Source organism: Cajanus cajan, chromosome 10 (genome assembly GCF_000230855.2).
Source record: "Cajanus cajan strain Asha chromosome 10, NIPB_CcT2T_4, whole genome shotgun sequence".
NCBI classification, from domain to species: Eukaryota; Viridiplantae; Streptophyta; class Magnoliopsida; order Fabales; family Fabaceae; genus Cajanus; species Cajanus cajan.
Genome location: NC_138526.1, coordinates 8184783 through 8208545, shown reverse-complemented (window position 1 = coordinate 8208545; position 23763 = coordinate 8184783). Strand labels below are relative to the sequence as shown.

The following is a 23763-nucleotide window of genomic DNA, read 5'->3' as shown; positions in this document are numbered from 1 at the left end:
GTGGTTGCTCAATCCTCTGCCGAGGCTGAATATGTAGCTGCAGCAGCAGCCTCAAATCAAGCTATATGGGTCAGGAAAGTCTTGACAGATTTGAGTCATGTGCAAATGGAACCTACTGTGCTATGGTGTGATAACAAGTCAGCCATTTCAATTGCTAAAAATCCAATTCAACATGGAAGAACCAAGCATATCAATGTCAAATTTCATGCTATAAGGGAAGCTGAGAAGAATGGAGATGTTCAGTTGATGTATTGCAGGTCCGAGGAGCAATTGGCAGACATACTCACTAAGGCCCTTCCAAGTGCTAAGTTTAATGAGCTAAGAAGCAAGTTGGGAGTCCTTAAGAAAAGTTTTAAGGAGGAGTGTTAATGCAGTAAAACTTTTCATTTAGTTTTTACTGCTATAATTAATTATGGTTGCTTGTATTAGTGGGTAAAGTTCTGCAGTAATTATGTTTACTTAGTGCAGTAGATAATATCTTGTTAGGTTTCTGATTTTAGGCAAATCTACACACTTAATGATGATGGGAACATGTGTTTTACTGACAGCATTTATGGGCTCTATGTATGGCTGTCATTTTTCATGTATTTGCCTTATATATGAATGAAAAACAAACAGAATAGTATGGTTGTGCAGAAAATACGAAATTGCTCTGTTCCCTAACCTTTCCTCTTCTCTGTTTCATGGTTTGTATGGTTTTTTATGTTTTATGCTTCCGCTGCCCATTGCTTGTCTTAACAAATACTCTTAATTTCTGCTGTCCATGTACCTTCCTGTGAAAACGCAAAAAGTTTTTTTTGGAATTAAACAATTAATTCCTTCACCTTCACACACAAAGTGTAAAACTGTACAAATGACTGCTGGGCATCCCTTTTAGGGTTTTGCTGGGTTCGCGATTGATGGTGAAATTTGTTTGTTGTAAGGCTTGCTCATTTTCATTCTTTTGTTGTTAATAACGATTATCATACCGCTAGTCGCTGTTCTTTCTATTTTCCTTTTATGATCTCTCTGTTTTTTTGTCTTTAATTTAATTATTGCTTCCCTAATATTTCTATTTTTGTTTTCACAACTACTAACAACTAATCATGATAGTGTTACTTGTGTTGTGTTGGCTGAGCTTTAGTCTCTCTCAATCTATTTCCTTTAGGTTCTTATACACTAGTTGTGGATTTCTTAATAGAATGGTTCAGTTATTGTTCTTGTTTCATTTTTATTATTAATTTGACTTTGGTTTTAGGCATGGCGGCGACATCCCAAGAAACATATAAAATATGAAAAGGTAAATATAGTATGGTGTTCTCTCTTGATTATGACTCTAATAGGCTAACTATATAATATTTCCTTGTATTCATATCTCTTTTCTTGTTTTTATGGTCAGTTTCGGATAAGACATGCCTTGCATTGGGACAAGGTATGGAGTATTAGAACTTGTAATTTCTGATGATTTTTAGGTATTTTTTATTATTCTTTTTTCATATTTAACATTGTTATCCTTGGTTCTTGGTTGATTTGCTCATTGTGAACTGCAGCCTTTTGAAAATTTGGAGCAGCAGGAACACATGGAGGAGGTGGTCCAGCAGCAACACTTGGGGGAAGAGGTGCAGTGATTTTTTTTTAATTCTCTTGTTTTTTATTTATTTTAAATTAAGTTTATAATACATGCTTGTACTTGGCTGACAGGTGAAAAACTTGAGTGTTCAATGTAAGCTTTTGGTATCAGACTTCAACATGACTATTGGAAACCTGGAAATAGGGCTAGCTACGAGGATGAAATGTGCCGCTCATGATGGTCACCTCGACGTTGTTAAACGTTTGATTGGATTTGGGGTAGATCCTAATAAGCCTGATTATGATGGCAGAACACCTTTGGTATCAACAACTTATTTTCATCAACTCTTTTTATAAGACATTTCCATTTCTTCATTATGCATAATTACATATAGATAATTTATCTATATATTCTCCCATTGCTTGTAATTTAATTTGTCTCTAGTATCTACTCAACACAGTAGCGTCAAACAAATACTTGGATTTGATTTTTCCTCCCGTTTCCTCTTATTAACTTGATTTTATGTTTGCTATTACAGCATATCTCAGCATCAAAAGGATATGTAGATATTTCTTCCTTTCTTGTTGAACAAGGAGTAAATATCAATTCCACAGGTTAGCTTTTGAACTTTAAAACCCAAATCAAGGACAATATTTTATTGAAAATGCTTCTTTGAAGAAAAAATAGTGTTACATTTTAAACACCCGTTTGTTTTAGATAAATTTGGAGCCACTCCCTTGCTTGAAGCCATCAAGTATGGACATGAAGAACTAGCATCTTTACTTGTTAATTCGGGAGCGATCCTTACTATTGATGATGTTGGTAACTTTCTCTGCATGACTGTTGCAAAGAAGGACTTGGACCTTTTAAAAAGGGTTTTGTCTTGTGGAATCAATCCAAATGCCAAAAATTACGATCACCGTACACCTCTTCACATAGCTGCCTCTCAAGGTTTGATTACAATGGCTGAATTACTACTACAAGCAGGAGCAAGTGTTTTATCTAAGGACACGTATGGACCAAATATTGAGTTAGCATTCTTATCAGACAATACTTTTTATTCCATTAGCACCTTCATTGTTCTAATGTAAACTTATTTCATTGCTAACTTGGGGGATCTTAGAATAGTATTTTTGTGTTGTTTATTGAATTGCAAAATAACATCTTTTAATATTTCCTTCTGGCAGATGGGGAAATACACCTCTTCTTGAAGCTCATACCGGTGGAAATAGAAATATGATCAAAATGCTCGAATTAAGTTGCTAAAGTTTCTCAGTTGGCTGAGTTGTCCAGTAGTATTCATGAAACTCAAGGTATGGTTAAGTTTCTGAGCACAGAATATGATCTTAGACGATCTTTAGGTGTTTGGTACGTTGGCATTTGAACCTGGGTAGTTAGATACTCTGCATTTTGAACGTTAGGGATGTCAAGATTCTTATGTCTGGTCAGCAATTAAAATTCATTAAAACCATTCACATTATGTCCTAGAATCGTATCTTGCATTTTTAAGTTTAACCACTGGGATACCCAACATCTACTGAAATACATAATTTTTTTCCCCATGTACATTCTAACAAATCATACGCGTTCAACAATTTTGCAGCAACACCAATGTTGCAGTCAAGAAATGAAATTCCCAGAAAGAGGTGTATAGTATTTCCTTTCAACCCAAGGGATCAGAAAGAGGAAAGAAAAGAGGGAGTGGTCCTATGGGTTCCACAAAGCATTGAAGAGCTTATAAAGGAAGCGTTGAAACATTTGGACATTCCAAATGGTTCCTGTATTTTATCAGAACAAGGTGGCAAAATTCTTTATGTGGACATGATTTACAATGATGAGAAGCTATTTCTGGTGAATGAAGCACAGAATGGGGTGAAAAATTCTGGTTATCCCAGTGTCCAGACACAGAAGTAGGATCAAAAATTGTAAACGCAGTTACGACTAGCTGGTTAAAATACCTTTCCTCAGCCCACAAATTTTTCTATTCCAGATCAGAAAGTGTAGAAAATAGATCCAGAAACTATGTTCAATCAATTTGCATTGTATGTCTGCAGTTGTTGTTAGTACAAACGAATTATTTAGCGAAAAATGTATCTCTCACCACTGCGAAAGGCTTATATGTTTCATTCTTAAATTAATAATTTATTTTTCCAGGGAAATGTTTTAATGAAAAGGAAAAAAGAGGATCTTAACGTGTACGTGGTTAATCAGATTGCCTTGTTTAATGGTTGCATTAATCAAGCATTTGTTATGCTACTTAAATCATGGTCGTGGTTGATGAATTTCCGAGAGAATTGTACGAATGATGAAAAGATTTGAAACACAAAATAAATAAACTAGATTTTTGTGTAACGTATGTAATCACTTACGAAATGAGCAATGACATGTTAGCTATGAGCAGCATGTCATCGAATGGATTAATGGATGAGGAAAGAAAGTATAGTGATATAAGTACTTTGACTAGAGATGGGGTAATTATTGTGAAATTGATAGATAAAATAGCATATAGAATATGAGGCATTTTAATATAATAACCTTATTCCGAAGCAAGGTGTAACTCAATGTTGGAAATTCTTAACGATAAAGAGAGTGGCCAAGTGGCAGATGGTGAGAGAAGATATATATATATATATAGGTTCTCTCTTTCATGACATACCATTTTCCAGGTGGGAGATTGAGGATGTGGGGAATATTGTCTGGCTCGAGATAGGATTCAGTTTGTTTCTCGGACCAGGCTTCATTCCCCTCTTTCTCTTCCTCACTCTGCAGATTGCACATTATTTCATTTAATTCCATGTGATTTCTTTTCCAAAATACACACTCATCCATACATTTGGTAAGTGCTTTTCTTCTTCTTCTTCACCACAATGGATCCTTGTGGCGGCATCATATTCTAATCATTTACTATATTTTGTTAACGTTATATGATCCACTCATATTTTTCTTCGTTGCAGATGATTCCCCATTATCTCTCTTTATAATGGAAAGTCAATCAACTCAATTGCCATGCTGCTGTTAGTTATTATCATGCCTAAAACCATTGAATTGAATGAGTTTTATAATAATAAGTTTAATTTGGATTTTGAGCAAATAATAATAATATTTTTATAAATTATTATTTATCAATTTATTATTAACCTTTTAAAATAAAAAATGATACTTTTATATTTTAAATTTATTTTTATAATGAGTAAAATAGTTTTCTACTTAACTATGCGAATTTTCTTTTTATCTTCATATACACCATTGGAAGTATTGGTTTGAATTCATTTTTGTGCTAACTATTTTTTTAAAAAAATTTAAATATTATTTAAATTTTTTTGATCTATGTCTTCAATAAAAATATTCAATTAAGATTTAAATATAAATATTCTTTTATCGCCATGTATAAGTTTTTTCTTCAAACATGCTGAATTAATCTTTTTCAAAATAGATTAGAAGATACCCATTACAAAAAAAATTTATTTTACATAATTTTTAACAAGATTTAGTCAATATTATTTGTATTATTAATAAGAGATTCAATGAAATTAAATTTTAGATATATTTGCATAAATTTTTCTCCAAAATCTTATTTTTAACTCATTCATAATCAGTGTAAAGAAAAAGAAAAAAAAAATTCTTATAAAATTCTTATTTTGAATTTTTTTATTATATTTTTCTCTTTGAAAAATGTTTCTAAAAAAGCTTATCTAAACATCCCTAAGCATTAATTTGTTTATGAGTCACGTGTTAAGTGTTTGTGAAGTAAAATGAAGATGTTTAATTTGTTTGGAAATAGAGAGGATTTGAAAGATAGGATATTGATAAGGAAGGTTTATTTTCGCATGCGGACGGGCTTAAGACAGCTTACTAAGTGGGGTGAACACATTTTCTCAAGTTTTTCAAAGGGACATTAATTCCGCACTCGGCACGGCAGTGTGAATACAAAAACAAAATTTCCGATTTGCAGCTATTCTTTCTTTCTTTCTACCAAATGCATGTCTATTGTCTTCACCCTCTTCCTCTTGTCATATTATTCACGTTTTCAATACTCTTAATTTCTGCTGTCCATGCACCTTCCTGTGAAAACGCAAAAAGTTTTTTTGGAATTACACAATTAATTCCTTCACCTTCACACACAAAGTGTAAAACTGTACAAATGACGGCTCTATGGTATGGGAAGCTTCATTTGCAATAATTTTATCTTTTGATCTCCAAAATGGTGTATTTTTCACGTTAAATTTTATGTATCATAGTATTACTTGTTTAAAATGACTAATTATCAAGAGTTAAAGCAAAATAAAACACATATGCTTGTTGATTAACAAAATAAAATAATGTTTATATATTGAAAATTAGTAAGTTAATAAACTAAAAATAGAAAGCCAAGAACGTTTTCCCAATTATTGAATTCTCGTGTAGTACGTAGAATGATGAGCACATGGTTCATATTTCATTACTCTGGTGACATGTTGCCATACTAAGCATCAGAGTGTTTGTGTATATCGGTCCTATTATTTTACAAGATGTCTTAGTTGACTTTAGGAGGACACAAACCTTGATCTTTCAGCACAATAAAGCTAGCTTTAGCTTTCTTTGAGAGCCAAGCCCAGACACATCACCAATCCATTTTGGGTTCACCATCCAATCCACGTCCACATTTCAGATATCAATTATCTACTTGCTCATGTTAATCACTACCATGATTAGGAATGACATTGAATTTATATACAAACAATTATTTCTATTGATAAAGAGACTTTTTAAATAATATTTAAAAATAAAATCGTGAGCTGAATCTACAATTAGCTTGATATATTTTAATGTTTGAGCTAACACTTCATCACTTTATTCTTAATCATAATAACAAAATCTTAGAACACTAAGTAAGATAAATTATAATGTACACCACCGATAATAAATAGTAGATTTTAACATGTGATAAAGTGATAACATCTATTTCAAGTGTGGTTTTTATGCAAGTAACATGATCTAATTAGAAAGAAAATTTTTAAGAACACCCCCATTCTTCTGAGTATATTATTGTTCATCGGTCAAAATTTATTAAAATTATAAAATTTTACAAGTCTCAATATTCCATTCAATGAATATCTTTTGTAATTTTACTGTCAGTCAAAACTTAAGGTAACACTCTTCCAATTAGAAATGTAAATTACAAATCAAGCTCTGAATATAGATTAACTTTTTTTTACTAAATCACCCTTGATACGTACAAAATGTCTCTAGTATGAATGTAAGTTTAAATCCATAACTAATTTTATATGACAGACTTGAAAACGCATAAGGCAATCAAATAACGCAAAAGCTATATATCTGATGAAATTTAGATCGAAGGAATTGTAAATAAGAAAAATGAATTTTGATTAAGGAAAACAGAGGCACGTTGCTTTCTATAGTAAAATAGTATTAGTTTGAAAAACTTAACTTGATACAATGAAATGAAGTAAGCCTCATTTATAGGCAAGCATTCACAGACTAAAGCATGTAGGCGGTTTATCAATACTTTCTAGAGTTGGACTTATATTTCTGATTTTTCTGCTGAAGGATTACTACATATTATTCTAGAAATTTGTTTTTCTTTTCTAAATTTGCATGATATTTTAAGAATATCACATTGTTATTTGAGGCAAATAATAAGAGAAGAATATTAAATGGATCTTTTAAGATTGTTGAAATCGGAATCTATGCATTCCAGTTGGAGTCGATCCCTGTAAGGATTAAGCAATTTGAGAAGGTGAGTGGTTTTGTCCTTTGTCTCAGCGCCACAACCAACCTGCAAAACTAGCAACAGCTTCTGAAAGGCACCCACTTGAAGCGCCTCAACCAGAACCCTCTCCTCTCCAAATTTGCAGAGCTTCCAAAGGGCGGAAACAGAGTAATCCGACCCCAACGACGAAACCCGCAACAGTTTCTTCACCAACACAGGAACCGCTAACGCATTGCCAGAAGCCTCTTCTCTCCCCTCTTCACAACCGCAGAGGGACTCAAAAACACCCAAAGCCTTCTCGCACGTGCTTCTTTCCCCCTCCGACTCAAGGACAATCTCCAACATTGAACAAACCATTCCCACTTGGATAAATTTCAATCTCATTCTCTCACTAGAGCAAACCAAATGCCAAACCACCGCCAACGAAGCTTTCGCAATGGTTTGACCAAATAACATCCTTCGGTTAAGAAACTTCGCCAATACTTGGTTCATTCCTTGGATCTCCGCGAGAGCCTCCACGTGTCGGTGATCACCGAAAGAAACAAGGTTTCTGAGGGCAACAATTGAGGTCTCTTTCCAGGAGAGATCTTGCTGCCTCAAGAACCAAACCATGCAACGTAAAGAAGCTTCAGAGCCCAAATGCTGTAGCGCCTGGAATTCACGTGGAAACATGGAGTTGAGAAGCGAGAGAATGTGATGAAGCAAAGTGGAATGAGAAGGATTAGCGAATGCATGAAACGCAGAGGCTAATGCACGTGGCAGTCCGTTGTCCTCCATGCAGCGCGTGTTCCGCTCACTCTCGGCACCCCATTTCTGAATTGCTTGCAGCAACGGAAGGCAGGCGTGTGGGTCGAGAGGCGAGGCCTTGGAAACGGAATAAAGAGTGAGAAGAAGGTGTTGAACTTCCTTTGGGGTGATGGGAACTGGCGGCGTTGGGATTCTTTGGACGCCACGTGTTCGATTATCGACGCACCAGTCTTGGATCATCATTCGGAGGGTGTGGTTGGGAATGAAGTCCAAGTGGGTGACGATTTGGTTGGTGAGGGGGCATGTCAAGTTTCCTTCTTCGAACCACCTTTCTATGCTTTCTCGGTCGTAGGTGATTCCGGTGGACAGCGTCACAGGGTCTTTCATTAGATCCAGAGAAATCGGGCACCGGAAGTGGTTGGGAGTCACCAACTCCTCCCTTGCCCTTCTTCTTCTTCTTCCATCTTCTCCACCCGAGAACCATTTCTGTTTTAAGGTATGAGAATGAGAATTGTACCCGTCAAAATGATACACCAGTAATTTTTTCGTAATCTGAGGATCGAACGAGTGCTCCGATCCGATGTGAGTAGAGGGGTTGGTACCTGCAAAAGACACTTCAACGTTCAAGTCAGGACAAACTCGAATATCTAGAATAATTAATGAACAATGACGTTACCTTTTGATCTGAGCTATTTATACTGACATTTATGGGTCCTGGACCCATGAACCCTGCAACGTATTTACCGTACTAAGTAATATATCTTAATTACCTGACTAACTCATAATCATTGATTAAGGACAATAAATGGTGGTAGTTCGGTCCTAATAGCCAATTGACACTCGGTGTCTGTCATTCGGCAGGCGACAGGAGGTGGCCGAACGCCTCCTACCCGTTACAAGAATGAATGAGGATGTTTGGTTGAGTGTTTATATATTGAAGTGAGCGCATTCAAAATTGAATGTTGACCAACAGGAGAATGGGTAAAACCAAGACCCAAACGTCCTTTTTTTTATTTCTTTAATAAATACTAATTAATACCAATGCTATGACTTTTTGCTGCATGCATCATGCATGTTGTATAACATCTTCAGCCAAAACAAGCAGGTGATACGACTACCATTCACTTTATTGCAATTTTTCCCGTTACAAGTTCTTTTTTTTTTTTTTTGTTAAAGGCAATTTTATTCTAGACATAGTGAACTATTAAACATGTATATGTTTTTAGAGATTCAACCCTTAATTCCTTTGCATCAAAGAAAGCGAAAAAAAGAAAAATAGTTTTCTCACATGCTTCCATCACAGCGCTGCCCGTAACTTCTTTTTTTATTCAACATTATAAAGTCATTAGACCTTTGATCATAAAGCCTCTTTAACGCCAACTTTGGAAATTTCTAGCATCACCAGCCACCAATTATGTACAGCATTTTTGGCACAGAAGACACAGATCATATATTTGTTATAGAAAATTCCCGCTTAAGTGTTTTTAATTCATGTAAAATAGGATTTTTTATTTTAGTTTTTATAATTTTTTTATCTTTTAAAATATGAAATCGTTATTTTTGGTTCATAAAAAATTAAATAAATTTAGTTTTCATCCTGTAAAATATTTTTTAAAAATTTTTATTTTTATAAAATTTTAAGTCATTATTTTTTGTTCTTAAAGATAGATAAATAATATTTATTTAAAATATTTATAAAAAATATTCAAAAATATCATATACTAACATCATATAAAATACAATTACAAGATCACTTGATTATATAATAAATACAAAAGTTGTTAACAAAGATTATAAAGAAACTGTTTGAAAATAAATTTAAAAATTGCTTTGGAAAGTTTCTCTACTAAATTCTTTTTATTTTCAATAGAGAAGCTCTTAAAAATCATTCTAATTTATATCCAAATAGACTTGAAATACTATAAATTAAAAACAACAATTTTAATTTTAAAATAATAAAAAAAATTATAAGAATCAAAACTAAAAATAACTTATTTCACATATACTAAAAATATATTTAAATCTAAAAAAATATATAATACATGAAGATCATTTACTAATTTAATTTTGATGTATTAATTGATTTAAGATTTGTTTATGCTACTATTTAATTATAGAGATGTCATTTATGTAATTTGATTTTATAGAAATATCATATATCTCTTTCCGTTATATCTCAAAATTATTTTTCAATCTAAGCTCTACAATTTATTATTGAGTCTAACATACAAATAATATTTCTCATAATTATATATTGAGTTCATCAAATTAAAAAATACATACAATTACTACCTAAAGAGTCTAAAGTATAATTATAATTAGTGTAGTTTTTTTAAAAGAGAATATAATTAATAGGATTAAAATAACATTATAAGTAATTGATTATATATATATATATATATATATATATATATATATATATATATATATATATAAAAGTGATAACTTGATTTGATGTGTATATTTTTAAATGATTTTACTCTTAAATTTGTAAATAATAAAAAATAATATTAAAAAATAATTATTCTTAAAAATATAAGATTTAAATTTAAGAGTTTGAGAATTAAGCATAATATCATTTTATCTAATAAAAGTTAATAATTTTTAAATAATTTTATTAAATAAAATATAAAAATTACTTACTTATATATATATATATACATAGAGAGATATATATATACATAGAGAGAGGGAGGTGGGAGGAAGGGATAAGGGGATAAGGAGGAGGGGTATTTGGATCCATTAATTAGTGAAATAATTTTAAATTTTTTTTTATAAAATAGAAATTTAATTAATTCAATTGTTGAATTTAATCATATTACTAATTAGATAAAGTATATGACATTGTATATAATTCTAAAATTATTTGGTATTTCATTATATTACTTTATTTTAAAGTATAAAATGATATTCAAAAATTATGTAAATATTCTTTATTAAATAACATATATAAAAGAGTTTAAAATATTTTAAATTTGATATGCATAATCATGAATATAATATCATCAAATACAAATAACTAATCCTAATACACACACAAGTAATGATCAAGTATATAACATTGCATATAATTTTAAAATTATTTGATAGTTTAATATATTACTTTATCTTAATGTATAAAATAATATTAAAAATACATATAAATATCCATTATTGAATAACATATCTAATATAAATATAGGAAATCGACCTAAAATTAAGTTAAATCAGTGAAAAATCCTATTAAATTTTTGAGTTAATCATTTATATACTATCAGTATATGTAATTTATTATAAATTTTAATTATATAATAAATATTTAATTTATGCATTATAATATTAAAATAACAAATATTAATTAATTTTTAAATATTTAACGTAAACTTCTTAGACATCATTTAAATACGAATTATTATATAATTCAATCACTACTTAGCTATAGTCATATTTTAAAAGAAAAAATAATAAACTCTTTTCACCGATAACATAATAACAAAAAAAGAAATACAAATTTTAAAATAAAACAACAGAATAAAAATAACTAAAACAAGTTCGAGTACAGGTTTTAAAAAATATTAATCATGTAATAATGATAGTATAAAATAAAACTACATTGGAAAATAAAAAAATTAACTCATTTAAGTTTTTATTTTAAAAACTTGATTTTTTTTTTAATTTTATAAACCATGTTTATCCTTCATTGAAGAAAACAATCCAGTTCAAACCGAATAAAATCATCATTAACAATGAAACTCTAACTCCTAGTATTTAAATTGAAAGAATGGAATAATAAACAACCCACTATTTTTGAAAAAAATAAAAATAAAGAAAGAACACGGGCAACTTAATGGAATCCCTATGCGTGGGGTTGAAAATTGATTCTGCAATAAAAGTGGAGACTGGAGTGCTCTTAATTGCTACCCAAGGGCGCCAGGAAACTGCATTTTCAGTTGTTCCATCCAGTTCCTAATGTTGGGCTCTGTTCCTACTTTCTACACCCTTGTTGTTACTACTGGCTTAAGGTTGGCCTAGTGACACGGGGGAAGGCTAAAAAAACCACCAGTGCCCCCTGAATAATCAGTCCAGATGCAAATACCACCAAGCCATTATCTTATAAATTATACAAACAATATTCTGCAAACCTAAATATGAAGCCATCTAACCAGGCAGCAAAGGAGGAAAATCACAAAAGCTGATGCTTTATCATTATGGCTTTGTTGCAGGGAAAAAAAGGACAAATAAATATTTACCTTGTAAATAACCTTCCTTTCATTAGTAAAATTCACAGCCCTATAACTATATAGTATATACAGATGATTAGTGAACAATATCTTGAACTTTTAACATGGAAGAAAATATACTCCATCAGTCGGTACCATCACACTATTATTAACTATGCCTTGTCATGTATGGGAGCAAACAGAGCTCAAGAGGACAACCCAATGCACAAGACAAAATGGTACCTAGAGTCCACATAGCTCTCAACATCCCAGAGAAAAGAACCAAAAGTCACATCCTCTAAAACAAGTTTCTTTAAACCACCAAAGCTAATTTTGATGTTTTCATCCTTAGAGACTGCCCCCTCAGGTGTTACAACAATTTCAGGTCTTCCAAACAATGCCTCTGTGTGCTTCTCAATGATGCTGACAGCTTCTTTGGATCTAATTGTCGCGTATCTTTGTAGGGTATCACCGTCAAAGGACATCACATAGCTATGCAACCTGGTGGGCTTTATACCATAGCCGAATCCACTAGGACTGACGTCACCACCAGTCCAGGTAGATACTTCAGGATGAGACATCACTTGAGAATTGTCCTCTTCAATATTCGGACTTGCATTGTCCATTGTAGTTTGATGAACACTATTCTCTTCTTCTGTTGCATTTGGAAGAATTTTCATTGTCTTCTCCAGCTGGAACCTTTGGTCAACTCGCTTAAGAAAATAACCATACATCACCGATGCTGCATAGACTTGCCCTACCCTGAATTTGCTGATTTCAGCTATTGATGTTAAATCTCCTACTTTGGTACCCAGAATGAGACTCAAGTGGTTTTGAATCATCTCATATGCTTCATGTGAGTGAAGCTGTTCAAGTTTACCATCTTCTTTGTCCACAGTTCAACCTTACCAGACTGATCTGGGATTATGGAGGGTATCAAAGAAATATTAGCATCCATGAACTTCTGCACCACCAATGCATACAAGATCTCTTCCAGAGTTTTCTTCCTTTCATTAGCCTTCACCTCAGCAATTCTCCTGAAATAGTTTGGAAGCCAGAACAATGGTTAACATCAGATTTGTTTAACACAAACACTTTACGGTGTATAAATAGAAGTTGAGATAAAGTAGAATAAGAATTAAATGTTTCACACTCCCCGGTTGCACCTTTTTTTCTGCTTTTAAACGGTTCCATTCATGGCTACCACTTTTTCTTTTCATTAAAGCAATTCAAGAATACTGAGTTACTCCTTTCCTATTACATTTTTTTGCAAGAATGGAATTAAGGGTCTCCTAAAATAAACTTCTGTAGAAACAACACTTCTAGGAGAAAAAATAGGAATAAAAAATGAAATAAATTTCTCCATAATCTAAAATTAGTTTATGTATAAGTTAATTTGCAGAAATTTTCTCATAGTTTTCCAAAACATTGTTTTTAATATGTGCATAAGCTAGTTTTAGCTTATTGAGAAACTTATTTCATTTTTTTTTCTTCTTATTGCATTTTTGCTCTTTATTTTTTTCTCTTACAAGTGTTTCCGAAAAAGTTTACCCAAATAGACCCTAAATTAAATTAGGGAAGAGACATTTTCACAAAAGTAAATAGATTCCAATGACTAAAATTCAATTCTTTAGAAAAAAAAAACAAATTAAATTCTTTGATTTTATCAATTTCTAGACTATCCATGGGAGAGGAGATGGTCCTTTCTTCACCAAACACAGGGCATATACGCGTATACAGTTTGATCAGATTTGAAATGCATAGTACATGAATGTGTGATGGAGGAGGTAAGGAAGAGTGAATGGAGTTCTTCTCCTTAGCTTCTCCTAGCTCGGATCTTCTTCAAGGGAGATGGAGTCCGAAGCTTATGAACACTTGAGGGATGGAGGATTCTCGGATGGAGTAGGATTAAGCCTTGGATGGAAGCATCCAAGCTTAAGGTTCAAGGGAAAGCTCACTTCAAAGAGGAGGAAAACCTAGTAGGGTTCCTAAAGTAAAGCTTTCTCTCACGGTGACTCTCAAGAGAAAATTGGGCTGAATAAGCTCTCCAATTTTATTAATCTCAAAAGTGTTTACAATGTATGATAAAGGAGGTATATATTGAACCGAAATTAGGGTTACTTGGCGCCATTGTGAAAGGCTTCACATGTGGTGCCAAGTTTGAATTCAAATTCAAAAATTTGAATTCAAAATTTGGCTCACATGTTCAAGTCTGGTCACACTAGTGCTAAGTTCAATTAGATTTGATTTAATATGCATTTAGGGTTGAATTTTGAGTCACACATGTTCAGCCAAGGTAGCACCAAACATGTGACTCAAAATGCAAGTTAAATGCATCTTAAATTAAACCTAGTTTACCCTAATTCATTTAAACTAGTAATCCTCCTTAAACCCTAATCTAATGACCTAAATACAATGGTCAAGGAAATACAATGAATAGAAAAAATTACAAGAATGAAAATGAGCCCAATATTGGGTACCAAAAGCCCAAAAGCTCATGAAGCCCAAAACTAGGCTCAACAAGCCTAAAACCTAAAATGCTACTCTATGTAGTCCAAAATACAAGACCAAAATTATAGTAACTTCCTACTCTATGAATTTGCAATAAAACATAAAAAGAATGGTCATATCAAAATAAGCCCATAAGAAGTTTAATTTGGGCCCTTCAAGCCCATGAGGCCCATTGGGCCTTGACTGGCCCAATCCTCCAAGTCTAGCCCACTCCTCTTGGATCTTGTAGTGTGTCACCTCTTGCATTCCAAAGTATGATTCCATCATCCCCTCCCTCTTGAAAAGGATTTTTCCTCAAATCTAGAGGATGCATGGAAGAAAAATTAACACCTACATGTAAAACATGCAAGGAATAAGAAGTGAGATGGTAAGAGAAAAGATCATGGATCCTAAGAGGAGTCCTTCTATCTAACCTAACAAAGAAAGATAAACTATCAAAATTAGACTCTCTAATAATAGAACTAGGCTCCTCTTCTAGGCTTAACCTAGAAGTAAAACCTAAAAATGTAATGACACTATGACTATGACAATGAAAATAATTATTTTTAAACACTATAATATCTTGCCTAAAGTGTAACACCTCAGTTTTCAATAAAGTTATTATTATTATTATAATAATAATAATTATTATTATATGGTATTTGGTCATAATTATTTTAATAATTATAGAAGAATATTATTTTGTACGTTTTAAATAATTATTGTTTTGGACAATTATTTTGTACGTATTAAATAAGTATTTTTTATTAGCATATTTAAATAAATATTTATATGTTTTAAGAGAAGGTTGATTTTATATGATATTTTGTTATTGAAATTATATTATTATATTTTGGGTCAGAAATATATTATTATTATAGAGGAAAAATATTTTATAATATACATGTATTTATTTTATTTAATTATTTTGAGGAAAAAGAGAAGTGGGTTAGAAGAGAAGGAAAATGGGTTGGGTTGACCCAGCCCAATGGATTAATTTTAAGGAGTCACGTAGCGTTAACCCTATCTACCTCATTTGTGTTCTGAAGGGTTAGGAAAAAAAAGGAGAAACAAAGAGCTCTAAGGAAGAGTACTCAGGAACAACCTTAGATCACACCTTTGTCTTCTGCTTATCCAGGTAAGGGGGGAGTGAGAACCTCGCTCTGGGTGTGGGATTGTATGCTGGGTAGTGGGATTGGCTCCCAATCCTGTGTTTGTTGTATTTTTGTATGCTCATGTATGAGGGATTTCTCCCAATTGTATCTGTTTTGCTTATTATTTTTCTTATATGCAATTAATTGTATGATTTGAGATTTCTATGGGTTCTTATGGGAAACCCTATGAGAAACAGGCAAAATATGAATATTTTCTGTTTTGCTATCTGATTGCTCTATTGTATTCCTTGTTGAATGTAATGTGCAAGTATGTGATTAATTTTGAGAATAAATATGTTTTGATATGATTTAGAGTGCTCTGTGGGTTTCTACGGGAAACCCTATGAGAAAACAGACAAAATATAAATGCTTTCTGTTTTGCTTTTTGAGTTTTCTGTTGTGTTTCTTGATATTTGCTGAGCGTAAATATGTGTCTAATTTATTAAATAAACAAGTTTTGATATGATTTAGAGTTATGTGGGTTTCTACGAGAAACCCTATGAGAAAATAGGCAAAATATAAATATTTTCTGTTTTGCTTTTTGAATGTTCTGTTACGTTCCTTGTGTGATGTATAATGTAAATATGTATTTAATTTTATAAATAAACGAGTTTTGATATAAATTAAAGTGCTCTGTGGAGGCTTTGTGAATATAATGAGATAATATGAAATGTGATAATGAAATGTTATGACGAAATGTGATGATGTGAAATGACCATGGGAAATGATAATGTGATATGAGAATGCATAGAGTCGTGATTGACATGCATCATTTGCATAAGTGTTTTAAGGGTACGATATGGAATACACCGCCAGAGAAGGCCCCCTAGTGTAAAAGCTTTGGGGATTAGTCCTTAGGGATAGCTCGGTTTGGAAGTCCTAGTCTCGCCCATTGTGTGCATGGGATGTATCTTGCGCGGCTTAGCTATCCCGACGAGACTCTGGTAGTATATCCTTCTAGTGAGAGTGCGCAGAGGGTGTGACCCGACATGTACTCCTAGACTACTCTTCGTGTATTGCTAGCGGCAATATGCCATGTGATGTTTTACTGGCGCCACATGCATGATAATGTGAAGTCCGTGTCCATACATGTGCATCCTTATTATTAAATGATGATAAATTACTATTTGTATGACTTGGATGATTGAATAAACTATTGTTGTTGATTGATCTATGAGGTAACTGTATTGTTTGTGTTTGGCTATTTGGTGTGCGTTCCTACACCGTGAGCCAGAGTGAGATGTTTCTCCCTCCCTTCTTTTGTGTTGTTTCTCTTGTTTGATATACAGGTGATCATCAGCGTGAGGTTGAGGATGTTGGTGATGAAGCTTAGGCTTCTATGTTGGATTTTGCTCTGATATGACATGTGACATCGGGACATAGATAGGATTAGTTTAAAATGTTCTTATTAAATTATTTTGGAAAATTCAGTTTTATTTCTTTGTAATTTTACTGGCATGTTATTTGGATTAAGTTTATGAATGTGAACTCTTTACCCTTACGTGGTTGGAAATTTGATTTTTATTGATGAAAAATTCTATTTTTTTTTATAATTACTGTATATGTATGTTGGGGTAGAGGGTGTCACATAAAGTACCCTAAATGGTAACCTAGGCTTTTTCTAAAATATAAAGAAAAGACCACTAGAAAATGTCCTAAACAATTTTGGATTTGATTGTTTACTAGATACTCACAATCATATAAGCTATATTTGTCTTGTAGGGAAGAAAACGTACTAAGTTCAAAAAAGTATGCTCTTCCCATAAGATCAAACATAGAATATAGATTATTACAGATTGTATCTACTAAATAATGTAAACCAAAAATTGGGTGTTTTATTAAGACCACTGAAATACTTCCTTCCTTGTGCACCTTCAAGGAAGTAGTATAAGGAGTACAACTAGGAATAGTCCACTCCTTCTTCACTATCTCTCGAAGTTGAGAATTCTTTGCTTGAAATTTATTTTGTTCCTCATTCTCAACTTTAAGATTAGTGGCAGCATTAGGATAAGAGTCAAAACTTTCATGAATAAAGAGAGTTCTTTTCAAGGCTTGTTTGGTAAAATAACTCTCCTTGATCACAAATGTTTTAGTGGAGTCCCCTCTATCCACACTCTTTCCTTTTTTTCTTTCTTTATTTCTTTTTCTTTTCATTTGTTTTTGATCTTCAAACACTTGGGGTGGTGTTAAAGGATTAAAAACAATTTCCTTATTTTTATGAGTGAAGGATATTTTGTTAGTGAGGCCATCATGTATAGTGTGTTTATCAAATTGCCATGGCCTACCAAGCAAAATATGACAAGCTTCCATAGGGATCACATCACATAAAACTTTGTCTTTATAGTCCCCTATGGAAAACTTGACCTTCACTTGTTGATTCACCTCCAATTCCTCACCTTCATTGAGCCAATGAAGTTTATAAGGGTGAGGGTGAGGAATAGTGGTAAGGGATAACTTGTTAACCAACCTTGTACTACAACAGTTAGAACATGATCCACTATCAACAATGAGAGAACAAGTTCTTTTGGAAACTAAACATCTTGTGTGAAAGATTTTCTCTCCTTGTGATAGTGAAATGGTACAAGGTTGACTACCAAGAAGCCTTTTGACCATAAGAAGATCACCATCAACAGGATATAGCTTTTCAATTTGAGGATCTTCCTTACTAGTCTCACTATCACTTGAAGTGGTAGAACTAGATTCATCAAGGCTACTATAAATGTCTTGTCCTCTCAAAATCATGACCTTTTTAGTTGGACATTGAGAAGCTATATAGTCTCTCCCAAGACATTTAAAGCATTTGATGTCACTAGTTTTATTACTAGAAGTGACAACATTTTTATTTTTATCATTTTCTTTTTCTTTTTCTTGACCCTTACTAGAGTTTTTAGAAGAGTCATATTGACCCTCCCTCTTGTCTTCCTTCTTGATATAAGAGTTAGTTTGAGTTTTGCCTTTGAAAGAATTTTTCCTCAAATTTTATTGTTCCACCCTTGTACAAAGTTGGACCAAATCATCAAGGTCCCTATAAGGTAGTAACTCAACCCTATCTCTTATATCAAAATTAAGACCACTTAGAAACCTAGCAATGGTCAATCTTTCTTCTTCCCTTATCCCAGCCCTCATGAGATGCAACTCCATTTTCTGTCTATACTCCTCCACACTCATTTTCTGTCTATACTCCTCCACACTCTTGTTGATGGAAGAGCATGGGCTAAAGGCCCAACCACTAGAGCCATGGCCAGGAGGTTACTTGAAGATTTGACTGCTTCAAAGCTTAGTGGGCCCAATGGGCTTGGTGGGCCTAGGGTGCTTCTCACTTGGGCTTTGATTGATTGAACACCATGATTAATTGTATTTTCTTAGTATAGGAATTTACTTTGATGTTGGTCTTGTATTTTGACCATAGATTAGGGTTTAGGTGTCTTGGGCTTAATTTTGGGCTTTGGGCTTTTGATACCCAATATTGGGCTCATTCTTCTTCTTATATTTTTTCCTATTCATTGTATTCATTGGACCAATGTATTTTGGTCAATAGCATAGGATTATATGAAGTATACATTAATAGGAGAAATAGGTTTCATTTAAGTATTATTTAGAAGTAATTTGGATTGAATTTGAGTCACATGGATGACATGGGGTGGATCCGGCCATGTGAGCTTCAAAATTCACTCCTAAATGATACCTAAATGAAGGTAGCAACCGGATTAAGCTTGTAGGAAGCCAAAGTTTGAATTTCAAATTCAAATTTGAAATTCAAACTTGGCGCCAACTTTGCTAGCCTAAGTTGCCGCCAACTTTAACCTAGTCTCTCTCCTATATATGTAACACTTCCCTCCTTTGTAAGACACTTTTGATATATGATAATTCTGAATTGATTTCAGTCATCAAGAGTCACCGAAAATTCCAAGAGAGAGAGCCATTGAGAGTGCCTTCAAAACCCTTAGGAAATCCTAGTTTCCTTATCTTTGAAGTGTGCAATCCCTTGAGTTCTTGAGCTTGGATACTTCCTTCCAAGGCTTGAGCCTTATCTTCATCCGTGATTCCTTCATCTCCATTGCTTGAGTTTCGGAGTTCATCTCCTTGAGGAAGATCCGTGCATAAGGAGAGCTAAGGAGAAGAACATCAATCTCTCCTCCTAATCTCATCCATCAATTTTGGTATCAAGAGCAAGGTTTCTTCAAGGGGATAAGTTCTTCAAACTTTTGTGTCCGTGTCTTGTGTTGTCTTTGCTATTCTTGTTTGTCTTAATTGAGTTTCATTTTCAGATCTATATTGTTGATGTTCTTGTTTTCATAGATCCATTGTTGATTGTTCTTGAATTTCTTCTTCAATCAACTTGTTTAGGAACTATTTGCTTGTGCTATTTTTGATTTTATTTTGAGTCTCTCCATTCCTTGTATGTGTCCGTGATTGGACCTCATGCATTGCATTTAGATTTTGGTTTTGAATCTATGTTTTGTCTTAGAAGTTTGTGTTTAGTCTTTATATGTTGCAAATTCCTTGAATAGCATGTTTAACCTAGTTGTATTTTGAACTTTGTGTCTACATATTGCTCTCGGTTTTGCTTCTCTTTTTCCTACCTATATGTGCTTTTTCTTTTGCTTTATTGTGTTCATAACTTGCTATTAGTCCTAGCAAGTTTCTTTAGAGTTAGGTTTCCATTGTGTTCTTAAGTTTTCAAATCACATTCCATTGAAAATCTTCTAAAAAATTTTTGTGACTCAAAATTTCAAGTGTAATCTTACTTCTAGTGCACTTCTTGTGGATTCAAATTAAAAAAAAAAAGTGAGTAAAGAGGCTGGAAAACAGAGTTTAAAACAGAGCCTAAAGACCTAAAGAACAAAAGAAAATAGTTCAAAAGGAATCCTAACACAAAAACTAAAGACTAGTGCACTAGTTTCCTTGTTTCACTTGAATTTTGACCTAATTGTGGCTAACTTGTAGTCTCGATTTCTAGAGCTTGGAATCATAGAAAAATTTGAAACAAAAGGCAAATATACTCTCTGGACTCTTAACTTGAAACTGGAAAAAGAAAGAATAAAAAAAAATAGAGAAAAAAATTTAAAAGGAAAAAGCCGAGAGGTGTATTGTAGACCCCTAAAATTGTCCGGGTCGGAAATAAGACTCGAAGACTCTCGAAGACCGAAGGAAAGTCAGCCAGAAGGACTCCTGGAAGACCCTAGGATGATTATCTGTAGGTTTAGAGGTCTTAGAGTAGCTTAAAATAAGGATGTGGGAGGATTGAAGCTCAATACGGCCTCATAGAAGTTCAGTACGGCCGTACTGAACAATTTGAACTACAATACGGCCGTACTGAAACCAATACGGCCAAACTGAAGTTTTTGAACTTCAGTACGGCCGTACTGAAACCAATACGGCCGTACTGAAGTTTTTGAAACTTCAGTACGGCCGTACTGAATTCAATACGGCCGTACTGTAGTTCAAATCTTCAGTACGGGCCGTATTGATGTCAGAGGCCGTACTGCACCTCACTCCTATATATAGGACGTCATTTGGACGTCATTCCACACTTTTTCCAGACTTCTGGACCCTCTTGCTGAGTATTCTGGGGTTTTTGAGCAGTGTTCTGCCCTAGAAGTCTCTCCGAGAGCCGATCCGACGAAGTTCTTGAGTTCTGAGCATTTAGCTTAAGGATTCGAACTAGTCGAAGGGAAATCTTTTTGATTTCCATAGTAAAAATTAATCTTTAGGGAAGGAGTGAGCAAGCGTGTAGTGGGAGGGAGCGCCAAAAAGCCTCCTAACATTTGAATATATAAAAGCACGCTTCAAAGGTTTCTTCTTCAAAATCCTTCCTTTTACTGCTTTCTGATTGTTGCATCGCATGTTTAATTTATTCATCATGTAGATATCTTATTCATAGCCGTTTATAATAAATAGGGGTAATTTAGTAATTTTACACTATTATTAATAAAATAATCCGTCATAGGGAACCCGAAAGGGGCGTTGTGGGGTGCTAACACCTTCCTCGCACGTAACCGACTCCCTTACCCAACTCTGGTTGTAATGGCCAAGGTTGATTTGCGAAAATCAATTGCCTTATCCCTTTTTCCAATGTTTTGAGTAAAACATTGGTGGCGACTCCAAGAACCCTTCTTTTTGCGAAAACCACTAATCCATGGAGGGTCCCGCTTGGGATTAACATGGATTGGTGAATCATTTAATAAAATTGTTAGTTCGATGAGGTCTCAGTTTGAGAATAAGTCGTTCTAACAATCCATCATTTTTCAAAACTTTAAAAGGAGTCCAACCATCGTCGCGAATGCCAAGGTCCGTTTCGACGGGTGGCGACAGATGGCGACTCCACTGGGGAAGCCTCGAGAGTCAGTCCCATTTAGTGATGGATTATTTCTAAAGTAATAGTTTAAAATTACTTCATTACCCCTCGCTTGTATGATAATATGTTTTATCTAGCTGGCTTTAATAACTGTTGTATGTTTAAATTTTCGCAATTGTTTGAAATAAAAACTGCACACAAACCTTTGCACACAACAGTTCCCTCTATACCCGGGGGCATGAGTGGAAAGCCATAGGGAGTGGATGTTAGTATGGCCGGTTGTCAAATGGGTCTATAGGTGCCCGTAGACCGTTGTCGGAAAGCATCACTCAAGGTGAAAACCATGAACTCAAGTCCGACAGTGCGTTGGAACTTTCCATCGACTTACGACGAGAGGAATTGGGTCCCTATAATGGGGGCACCTTGGGGGCCTCAGACCAGTGAGAACAGTTAGAACCTCCTTGAATATGCACTTTTCTGCAGGATACCCCTACCTCGTGATTCGCTCGTGACTGTTCGTGGATGAGTGAATTGTTTGTGCATTGTTTATGTGATATTGTTTGAGCATACATTGCATTATTTAAACATACAACATCCCCTTTTAAAATAAGAATAAATAGGAATAAAAAATCTTCCATTACATGGTGTTAACATCTACCTTCATCACATTCATATAGGTTGTTTCCCTTTTCACCCGAAAAATACAAAAAACAAAATACCCAAAGAAAAATATCCAAAAAAAAGATATTTATCCAAACCAAGCAATATCATGCATCATCTTAGGAGCATCCCGAAAACATGATAATGCTTAGTTGAATAAACACAATGCATGCATATTCAACGCCATCATCTCATATCATGCATTCTTATCAAAGATCATGGAGGGATCTAGGTTTGCATTTCATACATCCCTCCTAGTAAATCATTAATAAACATTAATAAAAAGAAAGGATTAAATCGATGCGTATGTTCAGAATGGATCGCACGCCATTTGTTATTAAGTGTAAGCCAACAACCGCGCCAAGCGAACGCACATCAACTCCGTTGTTGGTAATCAAGACGAATAAAGGGGAAGGTCCGACACCGTTAAGGATCACTGCTCCAAGACCTTTCCCCTACGAATCAAATAAGGCTGTGCCGTGGATATACGACATCCATTCTTCTGCCGACAGCGATATCTCTAACATTGCTGGACTTGGGGGCATGACTAGGAGTGGCAGGATCTACACTCCCGAAGATCTTCATGATAAAGCTCCCAAGAATAAAGGAAAAGAAAAAGAGAAAACCGAGGAAAATAAAGAATTCGAGGAGGAGACTGACGAGCTGTTAAAGTACATCCGACAAAGCGAGTACTCCATCGTGGATCAACTTCATAAGACGCCCGCAAAGATTACTCTGTTGTCGTTGATCCTATGTTCCGAACCGCATCGACAAGCTCTGTTGAAAGTCTTGAACGAGGCATACGTGTCGCACACTATCTCCCAAGACAAATTTGAGGGGATTGTTAGTCACATCACGACTAATGATCACCTCACTTTCACCGATGAAGAAATCCCCGCTGAGGGACCGAACCACAACAAGCCCTTGCACATCTCTGTCAAGTGCAAGGAATATCA

At 34.0% G+C, this 23763-nt stretch overlaps 2 protein-coding genes and 1 pseudogene across 2 annotated transcripts in view; 1 reads left to right on the top strand and 2 right to left on the bottom strand.

Annotated features, from left to right (window-relative positions):
* LOC109791617 (potassium channel GORK) overlaps positions 1-3776 on the top strand; it is a 62068-nt gene extending 58292 nt beyond the window's left edge. Inside the window, exons 4-11 of the mRNA XM_083064629.1 lie at positions 1238-1279; positions 1379-1411; positions 1530-1598; positions 1681-1869; positions 2088-2163; positions 2267-2579; positions 2737-2862; positions 3153-3776. Of these exons, the coding sequence (XP_082920755.1) occupies positions 1238-1279; positions 1379-1411; positions 1530-1598; positions 1681-1869; positions 2088-2163; positions 2267-2579; positions 2737-2815 (801 nt within the window). The 3' untranslated portion in view covers positions 2816-2862; positions 3153-3776. The remainder of the gene's footprint in view (positions 1-1237; positions 1280-1378; positions 1412-1529; positions 1599-1680; positions 1870-2087; positions 2164-2266; positions 2580-2736; positions 2863-3152) is intronic.
* Positions 3777-6918: 3142 nt separating this feature from the next.
* LOC109791612 (U-box domain-containing protein 21 pseudogene) lies at positions 6919-8844 on the bottom strand (annotated as a pseudogene).
* A 3458-nt stretch (positions 8845-12302) lies between these two features.
* Positions 12303-13271, bottom strand: LOC109791611 (UV-B-induced protein At3g17800, chloroplastic-like; the record flags this gene model as incomplete). The annotated part of the gene is given in 2 exon segments (XM_020350922.3): positions 12303-13097; positions 13100-13271. Coding segments are annotated over 2 exon segments (858 nt in total), but the record flags the coding sequence as incomplete, so codon positions are not given.
* Between the last annotated feature and the right edge of the window lie 10492 nt (positions 13272-23763).